The 23547-nt window shown below is 41.7% G+C and overlaps 2 protein-coding genes across 2 annotated transcripts in view; both read right to left on the bottom strand.

The window, feature by feature from the left end:
- Window positions 1-8404, bottom strand: part of LOC129345769 (NAD(P) transhydrogenase, mitochondrial-like) — a 65651-nt gene extending 57247 nt beyond the window's left edge. The window contains exons 1-2 of the mRNA XM_055002998.1: window positions 8311-8404; window positions 5977-6161 (exon numbers count right to left, since the gene is read on the bottom strand). Coding sequence (XP_054858973.1) covers window positions 5977-6115 — 139 coding nt within the window. The 5' untranslated portion in view covers window positions 6116-6161; window positions 8311-8404. The remainder of the gene's footprint in view (window positions 1-5976; window positions 6162-8310) is intronic.
- A 3244-nt stretch (window positions 8405-11648) lies between these two features.
- Window positions 11649-23547, bottom strand: part of ATP8B4 (ATPase phospholipid transporting 8B4 (putative)) — a 74683-nt gene continuing 62784 nt past the window's right edge. The window contains 7 exon segments of the mRNA XM_055002298.1: window positions 11649-11999; window positions 16503-16640; window positions 16642-16737; window positions 18124-18254; window positions 21017-21155; window positions 22415-22502; window positions 22504-22661. Coding sequence (XP_054858273.1) covers window positions 11649-11999; window positions 16503-16640; window positions 16642-16737; window positions 18124-18254; window positions 21017-21155; window positions 22415-22502; window positions 22504-22661 — 1101 coding nt within the window.

The following is a 23547-nucleotide window of genomic DNA, read 5'->3' as shown; positions in this document are numbered from 1 at the left end:
CTTTTCCTTTCTAGGAAAAAGTTTGTATCTCGTTTGTAGTTTTAGTTTCCTTTTTTGTACATTCTCCAGCTCTAATCTTTTTTCAGATACCCTTGTCCCTTTTTGCTGTGCATCCTCCAGTCACTGGGAATTTAGATCCTAAATGCTTAAGAAAGCACCATGTGATATTTCCCCTGATTTTCTTGTATAATTAGGATGACACCATGACATTTGCAGTAATCTCCTCTGACTGCCTGAAATCACTTCGTTTATACATAGCATTGTCCAAAATTTCTCAACTACAAATCTACCAGCGCACATTTCCAAACTGGGCTTTTCAGTAATTAAACTGTTTCACATTGACTTTTGCTTTGCTTACTTTATCTCATTGGGCAATCATTTTCTGGAACATACTAAAATAAATCTAAACTACTGTTTTTGAAAGCGTAAACTAAACAATATTTAATATGCCATTGTCTCCGTATGGTTACTTTTTGTTTTACACAACTGTAACAAGTAAATTGGGAAGGCAGGAAGCAACAGAAAACAGAGTTGCAGATTAAGGCTTAAACATCATAGAACGCTCAACTGTACAATTATTTTCTTTCTCCCAACACTGGGGAGGGGCATTTAAATGAAAAGTAGCCTTATAGGTTGTAATTGAGATGGAGGGTAACTGTTTATCTTTCCCTTTCTGTCATTTGCTCGAATCAATCTTCTCTTATTTCTTTCCCATTTACAGCAGAAAGTATAGCCATACCCTGTATCATTTCTCTGGAATATTAATCAGCGCCTGCCTCCCACCATACTTGTACAAACTGGCAGCCTATTGCGACTATTTTTCATTTTTTAAAAAAAAGATATGAACAATAAGGGGATAGAACTATGCCATATGCAGCTTAGCGTACTCTGGTTTCTCTTCAGATCGCATATGCAGCTTAGCTATGAATTGTGCATGGGTGCAGTACAGGGCCGTTTCCAGATGGCTTACCTTCTGTCGCTCCATGCCACAACGTCGCGGCTCGTGCCAGGGAAAATGCAAAATATCGCGTTTTCTCACGCAAGTTTTGCACAATGTCGCACAAAACTCGCGCGATATTTCACGTTCTCCCCAGGACAAGCCGCAAAGTTGCGGCATGGAGCGGCAGAAGGTAAGCCATCTGGAAACAGCCCAGGACTGCCTCTCAAGTACTTTTTGTTCAGAGGACTAATATCTAAAAATTATCCAAGACCCAGCTCTCATCCAAGTCTTATCCAAGTCAAGAAAAGAGCATATCGCTCCAAACTAGCAACCAAAGGTGGGATTGCCCCAAAGCTAGAAAATCCATTGGATAGCCTTCTATGGTGCCTTAATTAATTGGGGTGCTAAAGATTTAGCAGTTACAGGTTGGATATTAATTTTAAAAAGAAAAGAAATAGATGTTTGCCTTGTGACGCTCAGACAATATATAGCATAAAAATTATGCCCACTAGTTTTGTGACCAGGCTATTTTATTTTATCCCTATCTGCCGGGCTTTTTTTCAGCAGGAACGCGGTGGAACAGAGTTCCAGTACCGCTTGAAAATGGTCACATGGCTGGTGGCTCCGCCCCCTGATCTCCAGACAGAGGGAAGTTTAGATTGTCCTCCGCGCCATGCGGCACAGAGGGCAATCTAAACTCCTCTCTGTCTGGAGATCAGGGGGCGGGGCCACTAGCCGTGTGACCATTTTTGCCAAGGGCGATTTAAACTTTAAAAAACTACCTCGTTCCAGCTGAACCAAAGTGACATCATTGTGTGGTCCTGAGTTCCATCAATGAGTTCTACCACCTCTTTTCCCAGAAAAAAAGCCCTGCCTATCTGTGTGATGCAAGTTAAACTGAAGAGAAAAGGGTCTCTCCTAAGATTTACCTCATGAGTTTCATAGCTACTGTGTTGTAATAGTTGAGTAGAAAAGGAAATTTCAAAAGGAAGTGCCTCACTTCCATTATAGCATTCAGAGACATTGGCTTTGCTGTCCTCCCTTCTTACACAACTGTAGGACAGGGATAGAACTGGACTCTGGAGACCTCCTACAATGAGCAAAGGGTCCTCTAAAACATGGGATTGATCACATTATTTCATGTTGCTTTCTTTTAAGAGTAAACAGACTTATTTTGTGCAACAAGCCATAATTTGAAAAATCTGCAGGCACACCCTTGGGTTTGACCTTGATAGGTAATGGCTTCCAGCATTCTTTCCAAGATATGTGAACTGGCTGCTAATGAGAAACAGAGAAGAGCTGCTATTTTCAAAAAGGCATTAATCTCTGTGGCAGACTACAGGTGGGAAAGAGATGCTGGCCCTTTAAAAAGACCCTCCTGCAACAGAATACCAGCTACCTGAATTGGCAGATGGGCAACTGCTGTTCTTTGGCCACCTGAAAAGCTGTAGTAAAGACAGCAGGGTGGGGCAGGAATGAGCAGTGGAAGAAGATGAATTGTATCAACTGGCAAGAGTCCTGGACCTCCCTGTATGGTGCAAGTGCGAGATTTTAACCAAATAAATTCAGAAAAAGGAAGGTGTTGTTGAAAGCATTCATAGGTGGGACTTTAGGTAAATGTTTTCCTGAGTTGCGCACAAAGGAAACGTCAAGCGGAGGCCAATATATGCTTCTCCGAACAGGTCTTGATTTCTCTGCCCCCTCCCCTCCCATGCAAGCATGAGATTGGATATGGCCCAATTAACGGGCATTTCCAGTTATTGATTTTAACCTAGTAACAGCCTGCCAGAAAACATCCTCCCTATTGGCTTTTGGGAAACTGGAAAGCAGTTTTATTCGAAGGTCTTTCCATTGAGTTTATGGGTCAGATTATTTTTTATTTAATTTGAAGATGATCTGTTTTATGGGGTTTTGCTGTAGGTTTTGAAATTAGTTTTGTAAAGCAGTTGCAAAAAGTTTCACTTACTTAATTACAGCATGTTTGCCCTCTGTTTAAAGGGACAGGAACAGGTCAGTTAAAAATCTGGCAAGTTTAATCTATTTCAGACTGAAAGGATTTTTAACCACAGTTCAGACATCAGAATTATGAAAGTGATGATCTTTCCAAAATGAAGATCAGTCTCCAAAGCCAGTAAAGTGAAACAGCCTTCACTAAAGTTAACCAGTAGCCCATTATATTCTGTGTCCATAGTATCCATATCAAAACTATTCAGGAGATTACATAGGAGTGCAGGAACACCACAAAATATGGCAGCAGCTAAAAAATTTCAGCTTCTACATACTTTTAATGTTTATTTTGCTTAAATGTCTTGTCCTTGTATTCATGCTTCCAAATGTGGAGACAAGACCAGTTGAAATTGGCGAGTAGTTGGTAGTGACTTCAGTGACCTGCAAGGTGCCCTTCCCCCATGGCTAGCAAAACAGTCAGCAGTGAGTAATAATTAATGCAAATGAATTCATAGCAATCGGCATCATTTATACCATCAGAGAATCCACCCTTTTCCAGGTGCTTGCGAGCTGAATTTTTTTTAAAAAAAAAAACCTCTAAAGAACACACAGCTTTGTCTGTAAGAAAGAAATTCATCAGACATGCTAAACATCCTGCCCCATTCTTGAGGCTGAGCAGATACATGGGGCCCCAAAAGGTTCACCTGTCTTCTAAAAGCAGAGCTATAGAAAACACCCTCCCCATGAGGGCGGCGTACCAGTTGGCAGCAGAACACTTGGAGCATGGCTTCCCAATAAAACAGTATGAATTTTTCCTTTGATGTCAGCTTTGGCAGCTTCTCTCGTGCATGTTTCATTACGCACCATACCATCTGAATGAGATTCACAAGCTGATAACCTGTGCAATGTCTGGAGTTGGCTGATGGAGGCACTGTCTAGATTTCTTTACTCACTGGTTAAGTTTTACAAAGACAGAAATAATCAGCCATTCTTAACATGATACTCACACCATGCGTACATGCTTTTATTCTATGGCTGTAAGTTATGCCTAACCAGTCAGTAAGAAAAACTTACTTTACAGAGTTGCATTCACAATGCAATTATAAGCACCTTTCTAAGTCCATTGAAGTCAATGGTCTTCTATGGCTGTTAACTCTGCTTAGGACATCGTTGTTAAAGTCTCATTCATCTTTCTGATATAGCATACTGCATATGGACAATATTTTCCTCTAACGACACTACTATTGCTGTATAGGGAGTGCATCCCTAAAATGTATGAAGTATTGCTTGATCTTTTAAGCAGCCAAACTTAATGTTCAATCACTATGCATTTTTAACACGAAAGAGAGTGTGTGCTGTGCTCATCACAACAGCAGCTGCTTACAGTCCTGACACCACGTTTCAGCTCATACTTGGGAATTTCTCAAGGAATAGGCAGCCAAGAAAATCCCTTTGGAATGGGCAGGCTAGAAACGTGTGGGGAAGTATAACCTTGGTTGATCCTCAGGGGGGAAAAGTGTAAGATACATTAATTAAAAGTTGCTGGTTTAAATGTTTATGGTAATACCTGTATGTTTGGAAACAGCTTTGAGTACATGTTAAAAATGCAGTATATGAATAAAGCCAGGATGCTACACACTGAGTTGATCATTCTCTCTCTCTCTCTCTCTAACTGGGCAGTGAGACAAAAGGTTGCCCCACCTACCTCTTCTGAGCCCACAAGTTCCTTCATTGGATTCTAATGTGTGACTGCTACTGGTTAAGAGACTCTTTCCTACATCCGAGTGAGAATACCAGCTTGATGCTTATGGTACTAGCAACTTGCTATAAAAACTACCTGTTCAAGCCTCGCTTGGAAACTCCAGAAGGTGTGGCAAATGATTCAACACAGCAGTCATATTATCCCATCATGTTAACAAGAGTTGGGGTCAGGCATGGTTGACATTAAAATGATCAAAGAGGCAATGAAAATAAAAGTGGGTACCTTCTCATTGGGACAGTGCAATCTTATGCGGAGATACCACCAATTGCTGCTTTGCATAGGATTGCTCTGTGAGTAACTCAAGAAAGAGAATGAAAGAATGATCAAGATAAATTACAGGGAAAACAAAATTTTTACTGTGCAACATTTTGTGGAATGGGGGTGTGGCATTACCAACATCAGCTGAACAAGCAAGTCTTTTTTAAAAAATAGCGCAATTGTACAATCCATTTATCCCTGTTGACCCTCACCACCTGAAGAAGTGAGCTGTGACTCATAAAAGTTCATACCCTACCACAGGGCTTTTTTTCTGGGAAAAGAGGTGGTGGAACTCAGTGATGGAACTCAGGACCGCACAATGATATCACTTTGGGTCAGCTGGAACAAGGAGGGAGTTTTTTAAAGTTTAAATCGCCCTTGGCAAAAACGGTCACATGGCTGGTGGCCCCGCCCCCTGATCTCCAGAGGGGAGTTTAGATTGCCCTCTGTGCTGCTGGAGATCAGGGGGCGGGGCCACCGGCCATGTGACCGTTTTCAAGAGGTGCCGGAACTCTGTTCCACCGCATTTCTGCTGAAAAAAAGCCCTGCCCTACGAAAAATTTTGTTAGTCTTATAGGTGCTACTGGGCTCTTGCTCTTTTCTACTGCTACAGACAGACTAACAAGGATACCCATCTTGATCTACAACCTACACCACTGACATCAGTGAGGCTGCTTCTGTCTTTTAAATAATGGGGATGTTGTTTTAAACCATTGGTCAGTCTTCCCCAAAATGGAGTACCTGCCATTTCAGAACTATCTTGATCTGGTTTTTTGAACTTAGGGCTACTGAACAAGCAAGAAGCAACCACCCATAACTTAGGAAACTCATTACATAGGAAGCTGTTTGAAGAAGTGTACGCTGCAAATACACTTTCTGCTCATGAAGATTGCACAGGAGGGATGTTCATTCTCAAGTATTCTTCAAAATAGCTTTAATTTAATTTTAGAGAAACTCTAACAAAACCAAGATGTACATTCTACCCTGTGTTCTCCCACAAAATAGGTGCTTTCTGTTTTCTTATCATTAGTACGGAAAGAGTCTTTCTATTTGAAGTGTGCAACTTTACCTTTTGCTGCTTGTTCACTCCACAAGGTAGGAAAAGTTTTAAAAGAGCGTTGCCCGCCTGATGGTTGAAATATCCTAACATTTACAGTAAGAAGGGAGGGCAGCGACCAGCTGGTAACACATCGTACCAAACCTGCCATTGTCCACAGTTCCAAGAACAAAGCCCCTGATATTGGTCCAGTTGCCCTATAAGTATAAAATATGGTTTTATTAGACTCGAATTGGTCAATGTATTCAATTCACATTATGCAACAGAACTACAAAATCACGAATGCTTGAGAGTCACTCTGTAAATATGTGCATCTTTGAAATTGTCAGACGGTGAACCAAGGTACTGAGGTTTGATTCCAGAAGCAGAAGCCGCGAATAGTTGGCCAGCCTAAAAGCCCGATATGTGATGAATTCTCCACATTTTTTCTCCTGCTTTTTGCACAGTGTCTCGGACCCATCTTCCAACTGTCTGAAGGACAACACCCAGGACTTTCATAAACCATGAAAATGAAAGCTAAAGAATTGCATGGACTTTGGCCAGAATTGAAATATATTCCAAATTACAAACAAATTGGGCACATGGCTTGCCGTTAAATTCCCCTCCATTTTTATTCTGAAGGTCAGCATAGTTATTTTTCTTCAAACTATCCAAATTCAGAAACACAACGCAAATGAAATGAAAGCATGGAGTTCCCACCACAGCAGGGGGTGGGTGGAAATCTCTCAAATACATCTTTACTATGGCTTGAAAGGACTGCAGCTTTAAAAAGGATTCCAGCCCAAATGACAGAGTACTGATGTTACAAAAGCACATGACACCCAATTTCCTCTTGTGTAGGGATGGACATTTTCACAAATTTTAAGATCTGTCAAGGAAGAAAAGAAATGTCAAGGACATCTTTTCAGCAACAAGCATGATTTGGAGACCATTGAACTTGGGTAGAGTTACTATTTTCCAGGTGGAGCCTGGAGATCTCTCGGAATTACAATGATCTCCAGATGACAGAGATCAGTTTCCCTGGAGAAAATGGCTGCTTTGAAGGGTGAACTCTACGGCATTATATCCCCCCGAGGTCCCTCCCTTCCCCAAACCCCGCCTTCCCCAAGCTCCACCCACAATACAGGAATTTCCCAACCCTAAACTTTTGATGAAAATCTGAACAGGAAGCCACATCTGACAAACTGAACTAAAGACTATAGTTGTCAACGTTATTTTTGGAAGGGTTTGCTGTACGTCCGTTTAACAAGGGAGTTAAATTGTTACAATGGCCAATCTGAGGCACTTTTCCTCTAGTCCTTCATTTTAGAACAAAATGAGAGTAGATGTCCATGAAAAGCAGTTGGACTAACAGAATTCTACATGGACCCAAGTTTTTTTTTTCTTTTCTTCATTTCATTATGATGTTCATTGTGCATTAGAGCACATAGTTCTTGATTTTGTAAATTGGTTTAATTTTATTATTCAGTCTATGACCCCTAGCATTTATCCACCCTGAATAAAATAAAATGAATGAATGAATAAAATTGTGTGGCAAAATACTCTTCCTGCTCCACCTCACTGCAGAGCAGAGGCACCTGTTAGATTTGGGGCCGATTTGAGGAGCAATTTCTGTTGGGCTTAGGTTAACTGTTCAGTGCTTCGCAATGTTGGTTAAAAGGTTCTTAATTCATGCACTGGCCATTTTGCACGTGGTTGTTTGCAAACCAGCATGGCTTTTCTACAGACTGTAGAATTTTGGAATACAAATATAGTACACTGCATGCAAAAGTGTCCGCACGTGTTTGCATGCTCCCCCAATCCCATAAAAGCTTGCCTTGAGATACATTAGGAACGTGGTACTGTTACTTTCACATCTTTGCTGCAATGCTTACATGGTATAATGCCATAGAGACCACCCTCCAAAGCAGCCATTTTCTCCAGGGGAACTGATCTCTGTAGGCTGGAGATCCTTTGTAGTTCCAGGCTATCCCCAGGCCCTGCCGAGAGGTTGGCAACCCTAATTGTCCACAGTATATATTTCTGGGAATTAGCCTTCTCTTGGTCTCCCCCAACTCAAACTGAGCTTTGCATGTCTCCTTTAAGGATGGGAAGGTCCGCTCTCTTTCCCTTTCCCCTTAGTTGGAGATGTGTTTTAAAGCAGGCTTAGCTTTTCTCCAGTGTTGAATGGGATATATCAACCCTCGTTTTCACTTTTCATAGCCGCTCGGCTGACAACAGGCCAGGCTCTCTTAGGGTAGAACAACAGACAGGGACCAGATTGCTCTGCACACACAAGGAAAAGAAGTTTCAGGGTTTGAGGAATGACTAAAGCAGTGCGGAAACAAGCATTAGTGTGAGACTAACCTGAGACGGGTGTCCTTCGGAGATTGCTCTGTCCCCCATGAAACACCAAAGGACAGCCCAGGGGACTGCCGGTGTAATGACCTTCACGTTACCAGTTTGCTGGCTGAAGGAAGGAGGGTGTTCGTGTGGTCTATAAATAGGTGCCATGTGATCCCACAGCAGGCACATTCCACTAGACACTGACGGCATGGAGACTCTGGCAGTGACAGGGCCTGCTGGAAAGTTGCCCACAGCCCTGACATTTCCGAGTCTCCTTGCCACAATGGAGATTTCAACCTTCTGGTACTTCACATGAAGGAGGACTAGGCCTTTAGGTGCTGTTTCTATAGAGGACCGTGAGTGCCTTGGTTAAGCAAAATAGTACTATAAACAAGAGCCCACTCACACAAGGAAGCAGACTGGTGGTAGGATGCAAGGATGAACTAATGGTGACAAGAGGCAAGATTACATACACTAATTTACCTTCATAGATACAAATGTACACATTGTTACTATAAATATACACATCATTACTATAATTTAAATAGACGTACACAACAGGGCCACCTCTGTTTGTTATCCAGGTGCTGAGTTTTGACTGGGAAAACTTTACAAAACCCCTGATGATTGGCAAAGGCTGGACTTTTCAAGAATACTTTCCTGGGAGTAATCTCTATAGAAAAAAATGGGACTGATTTCTGAGTAGAGCTGCTCAAATCTCCTAAGCATTTGAAAGGTAATTGTGCTATTCCAGAGTAAGATAACCTATTCTGGGATACGTTTGGTCTCCTGCATGGGGTCACTTGTGCAGAAGAAGTGATGTGTATGCCTACTCCTCTATGGGAGCAGGCTATCTGTGAAAAACAAGCATAGAGCCACTGCTGCTTTTCACATCCTAGAAACCCACACCGCATCCTTCTGCGCACAGGTAACAAAAGAGTATCATATGGACTAGTGGAGAGCATATGCAATGCTAGCTATTTCTGCATTCATAAATGGGCACAGACAGTGGCAATACACCAAAGTTAATTCCCCCCCCCACTAGCATTCTGCATCTTTATTATATTTTTACAACTGAAAAATTGTTAGCAAATAGATCTTTGGATAATAGTATTTTGTAGGCATTGGAATTGTCGCAAAGTAATTTAGTGCTGATCCTCTCAGCCAGTGAACACCTACCCCGCTGTTTACGAGGGTGGGGGGGGGTTGGGACATATACTCCAGGTTACAGAGGAAATGTGATCAATTGGGTAATAATATAAACACTACATTTTAATTTTTTATAGCGTTTATTCAAAGGGTTTGGACACAGGCATTGCCAAGGACAAATGAATAATCCACTTTGTACAACCACATCCTGCCTATAGTACTGTACAGTCTCATGGCAGAAATGTGATTGGATGTGATTCTTATGCAGTAATTAATTATCTTGTAAAATTCTATCATCTAAAATAATAAAAGGGTCAAACCAACATCACTGCTTATTAAGAAAACATCTGCAGCTCACTTGCAAGACTTTTTCTTACTGTGATTAATATGCAGATAAAGTATTTCCTATGACACGTTGTTATGTTTTTATCACATGCACTGGCTGTTCTTTCTGTACCAATTTACAACATTAAGCAATTTACAGCATTAAGAATAGATACATATGTAGCTCACAGGATGACCCAGGGTCACTTGGCAACTTAAGATGTGATGAGGAAAAGTCCAGATGGGCCATCCCAAGTTCCTTGGAGGAAATGACAAAGAACCTGCTCACTTCCTTTACCACCCTATCACTTCCTTACAGATTTCTCCTTGGTTGGAAGGCCAACTCTTGAAAACTTATACTCTGGACTGAAATCTTGCTCTTCAATGACCAATGCAGCTACCTACCTGAAACTTTGTACCCCAAAGTTATACCCCAGATACACTTCAACCTACTATTAGAAATAATTATATTTCATTTGGTAGCAGAATCACCCAGACAAAAGCTTCTCCCCTCAACATATAGTAATTAATCTTCAGGCAATTAAATTGTAGAAAAGATAGAACTTACATTTATTGAGGAAGATTCCATTCAGAGTGTTTTCTTATAGAAGACAGAAGAAAGAATCCTAATCTAAACGTAAACTTCCCCTATTGGGCATGACCAACTAATTCAGCATCATACTTGCAAGTGAGTATGTGGATCAGGCCCTCATGGCTGAAGCTCCAAAAAGGTGCATCCTCCTTCTTGGAAAGAGAAACTCTTTCAGTGAAGACAGGGAAAGGAGTCAGGAGGTATTACTACCTTAGCCAAAGAGAAGAAACTTGCTAATCAGGAAATTAACACAGAGAGACATGAAGCACTCTCCCACAATGTCCAAGGCATGCTGAGTCACCTATCACATCACCTACCAGTCCTGACATTGACAACTAAATCCTTCTGATGCATGTCAGACTTAATATCTCTCAAGGTAGAAAGGATACAGTGACCAGTTACAACTAATGCACCTATTCCAACCACTGCAGGCCATGGACCAATGCCCTCAACTATATTCTTCTCAGCCTCCCTACGCAGCCTCAACATGTCACCATAAAACATCACCTTGAGATGGTCGCAAGACCAAACAGTGACTCAAAACTTCTTACAGGGGCCATGGCTCATTAGTTGAGCGTTTGTTCTGCATGCTGGGGATCCCAGATTCAATCCATGGAATCTCCAGTTTAAAGGATCTGGTAATAAGTGATGTGAAGGACCTCTAGCTGAGACCCTGGACAGCTGCTGCAGAGTAGACAAGACGGACCATGACAGAACAACGATCCAACTCTACTTGAGGGAGACTTTTGTGTTCTGATGTAGTCTTGCAAGAGAATATTTCCAGGAATTACTTAACTGTCAGGTTATTTGTGTGTCCTGGTATGCAGACAATAGAAGCACTAGAGAATGAGGCTTAACTAGACTTCAAAGTGCCAGGAGGAACTCTGATTATCATCTGTATGGGATAAGCGCATAATGACTGCAGTACCTTTGAATCCCCCATTGGTAGATAAACAACATAACCTTGTCTTTTAATGTTTGAATTTAGAAAGGAACTTAAGCAATGGCCAGTACTGCCTGGCAAACTATGGAGGGGTTATTACCTGTCTGTTTTAGAAATTAAAACAGAACAAAGTCTTCTTATAAATCTTTTTTTAAAAAGAGGAGTAAAATCCCCAAAAGGAATGGGATGAAAAATGCTGCCTTGAAACAAAAACATCTGGATGAAGAAACACTACAAATCTTATAGAAATGCCAATTGTGACGTTGAAAGTGATAAACGGTAGACTTCGAATTAGGATCACCAAAAATGACAAAAAAAGTCTGGAAAGGTAAGGTTTGTAACATGAGGCTTTTACCCCTGTTTGATGATAGATTGGTGCTGCAGCCAGATATGGAAAAGGTGAAGATCAGAACAAACAAAGCACTGGACGCGGTAAGGAACACTCCTTATGCCTTTTGCCCAGACAGCTTTTTTCAAGCGAGTATCAATGCGTACATCAGGTGTCCCCAACTCCTTCATTGCAAATTTATGGATTTCCTTGAGAGCCCATGGAGCTCGCTTCTTGAAACCCACGCCATGGATCCGCATATGAATGTTGATAGTATACTCCCAAGTGACCACCTCGTTGATGGCAGATCGCCCTTTCTTCTTTTCACCAGTTACCACTTTCAAAAGTCTACAGACTGTCAACGTGGATGAAAACTAATCTTTCATTACAATAAAGTTGTAAAAAGTAAAAACAACAACAACAACAACAACAAAGCACTGGTAGATCTGCAATCAGATCTTGCCAGCATTTTAAAAATGCCAACAGAAGCCGCATTGGGGCTTGATTTAAACCTAGGCCACATAGAGGGAGAAAAGGTTTTATTCCTCCCCTGAAGGGTTTTCTTTCTTTTTTTTTGCCAATCCAAACAGCTCCTCCTCGACTGCGATTAGCAATAAAAGGGGGGGGGGAGTGTTGATGAAATGATCTACTCACCACCATGCTGATGAAAGCCACTGGAATTGCAACCCAGTTAAAGGATTTGCAGATGGCAGGCTTTCTCTGCCTGTGTTGTTGGTCACAGCAGATGATAAGTGAACAAGGTGATCTAAAGACAAGATATTGACAGTCAAGCCATTTACTAAAGAAGTGGGATAAAAATGAGCAGGGCATCAAGCTCAGGACAGCAGCATTTGCACAGGGAAACCATCGCATCTTTTTCAGGGAGACCAACAGGGTAATCCTAAACTGAAAGTCTCTCTACACGAGAAGCCTCAGCACGTGTTTGTCAATGCTAGCCAGGAAGCATAATTTTAAAAGACAGAGCTGGCGGAGATAGCTCCTCAGAGGGTTTGTTAATTTCATCTTTGGAAGGCTCTGTCAGTTTCACCTCTCCAGTCGAAAACTGTGTGGGATCGCAATCAGAGGGCAACGAGGAATGGAAACGGGCTGGAGCTGCTTTCCAGAGCTGGCTTTAGACCTGGAGAGATTACAATGGGTTGAAGTTTCCCTCCTGATATTTCACAGCCCCTTCACACAGCTCCAGTGTATAGCAAAGCCTTTGCCCTGCCACCAGCCCTGTCTTTTTAAATTACCCTTCCCAACTAACATTGCATCTCCCAACACGTGTTCTTCATGTGTCTGATGTCTTGCGTAGAGAGACTCTGAGTTATACCTTTCAATTTCAGTTTTGGTGGTTATGCCTTGCCCTTCGAATGCCTTCTTCACCCCTGAGGCTAATGCCTGCGGCTGACCTTACTTAATTTTCACCAGCCAGCCAAAAGATTCCTTTTTACCCAGGTCTTTTAACTAAGGGTTTAGCTTACTTTATGGTATGCTTCTTGGCTGAGGAGACTATTTCATTTTAGACTGCTTGATGTTTGTTTTACGCTACTTATATTCCTTGGTTTTGGCATGTTTTAACGGTCTTGTTTTGTTTTTAAGGTCTAACTTTTAATGGTTTTGTTTCATTGTTTTAGTAGTAAGCCACCTCAAACAGGTTTCTGGAGAGGCGGCTTACTTTTCCAAATAAATAAATAATTTTTCAAAATAAATAAATGGCCTTAAAACGGCGTAACTCTGTTTAGGGTGGCATTGTAATAGTTGTCCTTAATATTCAACTCCTTAACATAGCTCCTTAATATTCAATATGCATACTAAATATACTTTCAATAGGGAAAGCATACAAAGGCATGGATAGGCACACCTCATTTCTAAAAAACAATATATCTTTATTTTTAAGTATACTTTGTTGCTACTCCTTGCCAACTGCAGATTACAGAAGTGTGCCTGTCTCAGGTTTTTGTAACATGAGAACGAGAGCTCATCTGGACATAAAATACTGCCTTCACACACATAAAAATGTCTTATCTATATCCATTCTATGAAGAGAAGTTAGCCAATAATGAGAAATTCCCAAAGAAAGATGCAGGTTCTAAGAACAAATCAGTTTCCAAATTTAATTCCTGTTGAGGTTGTCTAGTATCAGCTCCATTTTTCCTTTTAAGGGGTTCGGGACAGCATACATCATTCTCCCTTTCCTCATTGCACCTTCCAGGAGGTAGTTTAGGCTGACAGGTGACTGGCCCAAGGTGACACAGTGAAGATTATAGCTGAGTGAAGATTTGATCATGTCAGTGAGGGGTGGGAGAAAAACCATGCAGACCACTATTTTTGAAATATTTGTTTTTGCTGTGAAGCACATGGATCAGAAAGTGCCCAAGACACTTGGCATCTCGATCTGCACACTTGCAGCAAAATAAACACACTGCACTTCAGAAAAGGCAATGGACGTGTGTTTTCCCTACAAAGCGATTTTCTGTGTGCCAGGAAACCATTATGTGTGACGTGGTCCTCAGAGCCCAGTAGCTACAGCAGCGTCAAGGAAAGATAGCTGTGCTGCAAATAGTGTTATCCAATACATGTGTGATACACACGTGGTCAGGTTTGCACAGTGCCTCCTATTAGTGGTTCCCTCTTTTGGTGAGGTTCCTTCGTCTTTGGTAAGAACCACAGCTTTCTCCATGGTGGCCCGCATCTTGTGGAACAATATGTCAAGGCGGTGCATTGAACTTCTTTTCTGGCAAGGTTCGGAACGCTTGGCAAAGCTACATTGTGCGTGCCTTCAGAAATTGACTTGGATGCTGATCTGTTTGCCGAGTCTAATGATCTAGTTTGCCTGAGCCTTTGGAGTTTTTAATGAGACTGTCTGTGATGAACTCTGATTTTACTGAAGTTGGGTCATGGGTGTTTTTGGTTTAAGTGCTATGGAAGAAGCGGGGCGAAAATGCTTTAAACAAATGAAAGAACCAAAACTTGTTTTTAAAAAGTTACGTTCTGGGTTTTGCAATTGGGGGAAAGAAAGGACAGAAATAAGGGAAAGAAATGACAAGACTCATTTCCAGGGAGCTGCTTAAGTTGAGTATATTCGTCGACAAACTTGCCTTTGTAACAGGGCACTGCTGCCAATCTTGATTCTCTGACATGGATACAATATGCCCATCTGTTACATTCCCACTTTACATTTTTATGTAAACACCGGGACTGTAAGTAGCCGGTCCAGTAGGGGGGAAAAGCAATAAACAAACAAAGCAATAAAGCAATACCAGTTCATAGTAGGACCGACCAAATTGTCAGAAAATAGTAGGTAAGCTTTGGAGTTCCTGGGAAATCTTGATTACACTGGATGTTCAGTAGGAAAAGGAAAGGTGAGGTGTGAGAAAAAGAGGTTTCAAAGCATGATAGATGAGCTCAAAGTCTGCAAGCCGCATTCTTGTCTTCTTGAAGGGGAGACTGGAACTATTGCACATGTAATTGGATTTGAGGGTGTTCCTTGCAGGGCATGAGGCTGTACCCACTGAGCCTCACTAGAGGGCAGCATGAGCTGAGAGAGTATCTGTGGTTCTGCGTTCCCAGAGGAAACTGGTCATAGTGGTCAAACATGTCCTCATTATGGATCTTTTCACTGCGGATGCCTTGATAAATTTCAAAGGAGCCTCGAGATTCCCTTATGATAACCACTAAACCAAGATGCAACAGAAGACCGAAAGACACTCACACAAGGTGCTTGTATGTATAAACACTATATAAACACTGTATTTGTAGAAAATATGGAGTAGATAACCTAAATAAAAAGTGAACAATTATGTACAGATTCTCCATAGATTATAAAGAGATTTGTCACTCACAGAATTAGTCAAGAGCTTGTCACATATATTGGGGTGTCACTTAATTAGGAAAAGAAAATCTGACATGCTGTGTGGCTGAAATCTCTCTGGTATCTTCAGCAAAATATTGCGGATCAAATTCCGGTGTAAGCAGGGTTAATGACATCTATGCAGTTGCAAATGAACCAATTTTGACCCACACAGGCACCAGTATTTAGGGCTGCCAGCTCCAGGATGGTAAATTCTTGGAGATTTGGGGGGATTGGACTCTAGGGAGGGTGGAGTTTGGGGAGGGGGTGGAGCTCAGTGGGGTATAATGCCATAGAGTCCACCCCCTCCCCCCAAAGCAGCCATTTTCTCTGGAGGAAATGATCTCCATCACCTGGAGATTAGTTGTAATTCTGGGAGATCTCCAGGCTCCACGTAGAGGCTGGCGATCCTACCTGTATCCATCTGCTACTTCTGCCATGTCTTCCTGGTTTATCACACATAGGACTGTCATCTTCCCCCCCACCCTGCAAGATTCCATGTCATTTCAAGCAATCATATACACAGACGGACATTGAGCAGGTGATGTTTTCCACATTCCTGGTGTTTCCCCCTTCAGACAAACATTCTTGAATTAAGAGCATCAGAGAAATAGAAAGTCAAGTGCTTGAACTTCAATACAATTAAGTCCCTGTCTTTGTTAATGCAAAGCTGGTTCAATCTGGTGAGTGGGCTGCAGCTGGTAGTTTGGTAAGCGAACAAGAAGTGGCATACTCCCACTAGCAACTCTGTTCAAATAAGTTTTTGCAGGAAGCTCTACCAGACTTACAAGACCTCATAGCCAGAAGCTATAGGCCAACTATAACACACCAACGATAATGATATCCTCATCATACCACCACCAACTATAGAGAGTTACCATCATTTTTGGCTGATTTTCATTTCAAGAGAAAGGGACCAAAAGGTAGCCAAGATCATGGCCACACGTGTACAAGCAAACTCATTTCACAGACTTACGGACTCAGTGTCTCACACAACAGGCTTTTCATATCCATAACAGCTCACAGTGTCCAGTGTTCTCTTACGCAAGTTCTCCATCCGTTTATTCTGCATAGCTTTACCCATCCCTGATACTGAATGCAGATTGATGTACATATTTTTTCCAGATGTTATGAGTTCCCCATAGCCCTCTAGATGAGCAAAACGCATACGCAGACCTTCGTGAGCTAGCGCTGTGCGTCTGCTGCATATATCTTTGTAAGGGTTTCTGTTTCTTTTTAGCTCAATGCAAGAGCTGTACCTTAGGCAAAAAACCAACCCCCCCCCCCCCCGCCTCGCAAAAGCTTATAATGATATCAGGGATCATTTTCACATTGCAAAATCTGGCTCATTTTGAGATCTTAGTTATATGGATGTGTAAGATCTATATGTTTCTTTATGAGTTGGGCAGGGAGGACCCCCAAACACAAATACAGGTTAGAGCTCTCAGTGGTCTGTAAAATAAAAACATATGTGATAATTCCAAGTCATATTGAGAAGACAGAATCTTCTGGGATTTTTTCAAATGCTACACTGAAACCTAGAACAGGGCTGTTCACAACTGAAGTCTAAACTGAAACCTAGAAAGGGGCTGTTCACAACTGAATTCAACCATGCCCTTGTCAAGTCACTTATTTTTTTTTCCATTACAAGTAAGAACAAGGGCAAAAAGACCACCAACAACTCTGTACCTGTACACTTTCCGAATGTTAAAGGGTGTTTAAGTTACAACTTCCAATGTATGTCCCAAATTCTTCTCGCCATCCTGAAGTGGCCTATGTAAAATAATGAGCATGAAATGTCAACTTATATTCAGAGTTTGCAAAATGATCCTGGGAACATCCCCACATTGATGTTCATGAAGTGAGAGTGAAGATGAACAGAAAAATCAAGAGCTGCTCTGCTCGGGAAAAGCATGATCATCTGGCCGTTGTCACATGCTCGCTCTTCTCTAGAGGGATTATGCTCAGTAAAATCACTTCCCTGTACTTGAATCCAAAAGGGCTGTGTAGAACACTGACTGCCCGACTTCCAGAGACATCATGAAATGCTCTCCCCTGGCCTCCCTGCAGCAGTTTTTCAAGAAAGACTAGCTTGGACGGCAGAGCTATAGTTGAACCATGGTCTACTGTAAATCCCTACAAAGGGAAGTGTTCCTTTTAATTAGATACTTACTTCCTGTAGTGCTTCTGTATTGTTGCTACTTTTGCCAATCAATTACCTTTTGTGCACCAACAGGCAAAGGTTTCCCTGCTGTTGAGATGGCAGCAGTAAGGAGAGCTCCTGGCTGTAATGCTTGGACCATAAAAAAAAGTTAAGAGCAGTAAATAGCTTTTTGAATTGGAGTATGTGGTGCACAAGAGCTTGGACATGGTTTCAGACGCCTCAGCACAAAGGCAGAGGTGCCATGGCACCCCAGCTCAGCTCACAAATAACCTGTGTAACAGAACAGAGTTTCCAGCTATCTGCACATTCAACTGTACAAAACTGATGATGTTTTTGCAGGAGCCGATTGTGAAGTTTGCCAAGGCAAACAGGTATCCTGCCCCCAACGCCCGTCAACTCAAAACGGTTTGATGAGGATATATTAAGGGTATGGATTTTTTTTTTTAAGAATATACAATTGCACTGAAAGAACAAGCCATACCTGATCACTCAGCATAGGACTTAAATCCACCATCATAAAACGAAATATTATCACAGGAACAACCAAAACCACAGTAGTCAAGAAAATGACAAGCCAGACATTTAACTGGCCCAGAGAGCTCCAAGCATTTCCTATTAGCACAGGAGAGCAAAACATTTTTGATAGGACTGGGCGGGGGGAGTGGAGTGGATGCTAAGTTTACAGTTGCAGGACATGCCAAGTTATCTTTTGATACTTTAGATTAACCATATGTTTCTCGTTCCAAAGTTCTTTTGATTTTTCCAGCCATACAGAAAACACTTACTTAAGAAAAAAAGCAAATAAATAAATGACAGTATCCTTTGGCAACATCTAAAAATATGAGATCATTTAATATACCACACAGATTCTAGAGGATGATATATATGGTGCGCTGGCAATGAGGAATACCCAGGACAGGAAAAACGACGTGCTCTGCGCTTCTTCCCTTGTCAGACTCCTCATAATTACTTATTGTTCTATTTCATTGGAACAGCCAGACTCTCTTGTTTAAAAACATATGAAGAAACACAGAAGAGCACATACATACACGATCAATGTGCATTTTAAAAAACCAATTTAATTTTCAAGGCTTACCTAAGAGAACTGTATTTTGATTAGGGTGTCAGGAAGGACATTTTTATAAAGGGATAACAACAGTAGTAGAATGGAACTGTTCAGGGGGGTGCCTATTAAAATGGAATAGGTTTGTAGTCTTGTATATTAAGTATTATCTTGCTTTTATGGCAGTGTTTTCTACCATTGCCATCCCGCTTTCTGCATTGTTTAGTATCCCAGACTTAGACAATTTGTTGTTCGCATTGTTTTTTAACTCTGTAATCCTAGACCGATTGCATTGTTCATGGTTTGTCATAAACTGTCAGACTACATTGTTTCATATTCTGTAATCCACCTTGAGCGTCTGAGTGAGATATAAATAAATGTGTATATATGTGCTATCCAGTCGCAGTGTATGTGTGGCAACCTCAGAGCCAAGCTACAAGTGACGAATGACACTTGCCTGGCAAGTGAACAGACTCACGTGTATTCCTCCCTGTTCACTTGCCATTCACTTGCACTCCAGCTGATCAAGTGGAGGAATACACGTGAGTCTGTTCACTTGCCAGGCAAGTGTCATTCGTCACTTGTAGCTTGGCTCTCAGAAAGGGGTTGTCAAGGCAAGTGAGCAGCAGAGGGGGTTTGCCAGTGCCTTCCTCTGCAGAGTCTTCCTTGGTGGTTGCCCATCCAAGTACCGACCTTGCTTAGCTTTCAAGATCTGACGAGATCATGCCACCTTCCCTCTCATTAATAAATACATACATAGAACAAAATAAAACTAGGGCCTCAAGCACCTCTCTGGAGAGGTGGTATATACATTTTCTGAACAAATAAATCATAAATAAACGTTCTAACCCTGAGACTGCAGGTGGGTACTTAGCCCACGTGCTGTCAACCAGATAAGCAAGTTCCTTACAAGCAAGTAGGTCATGCAGCGCTCTCCTTTACCCTTTAACATTCAAGTCTGCCTTGTTCACTTTAATCCCCCACCCCCATCCCAACTCAACAGAAGCTGGATCGGACTCAGTGTTCAACAGTGACCCTGCTTAGTCATGATTTCTGTGAACAATATACTGTTTGCATAATTGGCTGGACCACTCAAAGTTCTTCTGTTTGTCTTGGGAGGTGGTGAATACACACTTTTCTAGTCTTGTAATGATCAAAGTCTGAGTGGAAACATAGAACACATAAGCAAAGAGGAGTTGGAGGCTGCTTAGGAAGCCTTGTCCAAGGTTAAATAATGGCAGGTATTGCTTCCCTGGAGGGTTTCTCATGGGCCCCAGCTATTTTTATTTGCATAAACACGCTTAACTCAAGCCTTCAGAGTACAAGAAGCACCATTATTAAATGTATATGCATATGTATATTCATGTTTCCTACTACTTAGTTTTGGCTACCAGATCTGCTTTGTGAAAGAAGAGTCATCCCCAAACTCTTGCACATTCTATCCAGGGCATAGCAACTCTTGGCAGGTTATTCTTTTTTTAAAAAAAAATTGTCAATAACATCTTCCAATAGAGAATGCTATCCTGAGCATACTGTGTGCAATATTACTGGAAATCTGGTCTGCAGGGGCTTGCACCTTCTTAATTGCTCCCTCTCCACTTTGGAATTCTCTTTCTTTGGGGAGGGAGACAAAGTCCAGGCCTGAAGGACTTCTGGAAGGAGGAGGAGATGTTTTTAATTTAAACTGACTTTTGATGGCCAGGGATACAGTAGAATAATTATTGTTATCCACCTACAGTCCTTGGAGTAAGAGTGGGTTATAAGTTAACCAGGCAGACACACAGAACTAGTCGAAAGAAAACTACTGGACTTGGAAGATGTGTTCAGAACTCCACTCTGCCATGAAATTCCCTTAGTGGATTTGAGAGATTGTTATTTTTTAGCCTTACTCTCCTTAGCGGGGGTTATTATGTGGCTAACGTGGCATAATCCGGCATGAAACAACCGGAGTCCAGTAGACTAACAAAATGGTTCCATGCAACTAGTGATATAAGCTCTGACTTTAAAAAAGCTTAAGCTATAATAAATGTTGTTAGTCTTTAAGGATTGCCTGGACTCCTATTTAATTATAATATAGGAGACTGACCAAGCCACCTTGCTGTAATTATAATCCAATATATATTAGATTATATATCTTCCTGGGTGATATAAGCAAATAAAGATCTGCTGAGAAGCAAATTTTCAGTTTCACACTGGTTATTGTCTTAAGAGCCTCATTATTGCTTTATGTTCTTGCTAGAGAATACATCATTTTTGTCAAGCAGTAGAAAGTTCATATGGCCAGTCATTATACAAGCAATTATAGACTCACCTACAAAAGGGAAATGGTCTGGAAACAGATCAAAAATTCCATCACTTTGCATTGCAAAGAGAGCTGCAAAATATTCAGTGCTACTTCTCCAGATGAAGAAATGATTGATTCCTGTTCAATAACTGGTATCCAAGGCAATCTGTTAATGCAAAGAAATAAAGATGTAGGCTTATTTGTAACATTAACAGTGATTCAGATCACTTTCGTCTCAGCAGTACCATTTCAAATAAACCATTTCATACGTCTGAATTCCTCTATAAAGAAATCAGTTGCAAGGATGATGTCCCTGACATGGTAGATTTCTGTATGCAGGAGCTCTTTGTATGTACCCCGTATGTATGTATGTATGTACCCCCATATGTACCCCAGAGGCCACTTCGATCAGGAGAAAAACAACTATTGGTGGTCCCTGGCCCCAGGGAGGCCCGCTTGACCTCAATCAGAGCCAGGGCTTTTTCAGTCCTGGCTCCAACCTGGTGGAACTCTCTGTCTAATGAGACTAGGACCTGGCAGGATTTGTTATCTTTTTGCCAGGCCTGCAAGATGGAGATGTTCCGCCAGGTGTATGGTTGAGGTTGGGCTAAGCCTCTGCCAGCCAAAAAGGAGGGAACTTGAAAGACTTGAACCCCTCCCTATTAGGGGTGTCCACCATCCTGTTTTAAATTAGCATACATTGATGCTGCTCCCTAGTTACAGTACTGTCTCTTATGTTGTGCGGTTTGGATATTGAAATGTTTTTATCGTTTTTATATATAAATTATTGATGTGTTTTAAACAGTTGTAATCCACCCTGAGCCCGCTTGTGGGGAGGGCAAAATAAAAGTTTGAAGTAAACAAACAAACAAATAAATATGGAGGCATATTTAATCCTGTAAGCTTCCACCTGCCTCTAAAGTAATACAGCTAGAACAGGTTCATCACCTTAGTGAGAACCAGACAATACCAAAACTAAGAATCTGGGAGCAGGAGGAAGGGAGGGGGAAAGTTTAGCTGCAGTCCGTAAAAATGTAATTAGCAGAATTTTTCAAGTAAGCTTTATATTAGATATTAATATACAAAACACTTAAATGTTTGGCAATGTTTTAGGATGTCAAAGCTGTAAATCATCTTATCTGAATTAAAGACATGGCTTTAAAACGTTCTTAAAATCTCAAAGGCATTTCCTCTTCATGATAAGCAATTTTTGCCAGATTTAAAAAGAATACAAGAAGCTATAATCATGGAAAATATCAATTGCGTATTCTGATTTTAATATTATAACTAACCGGATGCATTTTTAAGAAACCGTGTCTCTAAAGGAACTGGACTAGATTCAGAAAAATAAAATGTTGCAGAAATATGTTTAGGGGGGAAAAACACAATGAGAATCTCCTGGCTTTGGTGATTTTTTTTTTTTACCTTAACACTGACTAGTATTATCAAAGAGGTTGCAACAGTGACAGCAAAAGATTGGTAGTCAGCAATATGTTTCCCATCTTCTCCAGCAGTCATAAAATACACCGTACGGGATGAAGAACAGAACAACAGAGGTGTAGATTCCATGTGCTATGCAGATGAAAAATCTGTGCTTGTTGAACCAAAGGTTTAGTTGCCCGGGCTCATACAGCTTTGGAAAATCAAGACAATCCTGTTCCTTCACATTCTGCAAAAACAGACATTCACCAAAGTGTTAACTTGAGTGGTGGACATGTTCACAGGAAGACGCTTTATTCTGAGTCTACCCAAGTCTCAAGTAGAGGTCGCCCCAGAAATGACATCATGCTATCAACAAGACGGCACTCCATTGTTCCCCCCACCCCACCCCAGACTCCTGACAGCTGGCAACCCTAGTTAAGTTACAGAATACTGGATAATTTTGAGTCAGTCAGGGGCAATTTGGATGTTAACATGCCTCAGATGCAAGTCAAGCTGACAGCAGCCCTTATGCTGCTGGGTAGGCCTGCAGGCACTGCTTGGCCCAGACCTGAGACATGGCAACAACAGCAAAGGGCATAGACTCGCCCAACACATCCGCCTGTGCCTCCAACAGTCATGTCCAAAACGCTAGCTGGCAGTCACACAGGAGGCAGCAAATGCACCTATGACCGCTGCCACTGGCTGGCCCCATCCGCCAGCAGCCCTCCAGGATAGTGGTGGTGGTGGAGAGAGCCCTCAAGTCAGAGTTTACTTATGGTGACCCCTGATGGGGTTTTCATGGCAAGAGACCGGTTTGCCATTGCCTGCCTCTGCAACCCTGGTCTTCATTGGAGGTCTCCCATCTAATTACAAACCAAGGCCGACCGTGCTTAGCTTCTGACATCTGACAAGATCAGACTCTCCTGGGATATCCAGGTCAGGGCAAAAATGTCCTGTCCCCTTGGTGGTGGAGAGTGCCCTTAAGTCATAGCTGACTTATGGTGACCCTTGGTGGGGTTTCATGGCAAGAGACTAACAGAGATGGTTTGCCATTGCCTGCCTCTGCAACCCTGGTCTTCGTTGCAAGTCTCCCATCCAATTAGTAACCAAGGCCAACCCTGCTTAGCTTCTAAGAT

Source organism: Eublepharis macularius, chromosome 18, assembly GCF_028583425.1.
Source record: "Eublepharis macularius isolate TG4126 chromosome 18, MPM_Emac_v1.0, whole genome shotgun sequence".
NCBI classification, from domain to species: domain Eukaryota; kingdom Metazoa; phylum Chordata; class Lepidosauria; order Squamata; family Eublepharidae; genus Eublepharis; species Eublepharis macularius.
The sequence above is the reverse complement of the archived record's forward strand: the minus strand, read 5'-3'. Positions and strand labels throughout refer to the sequence as shown.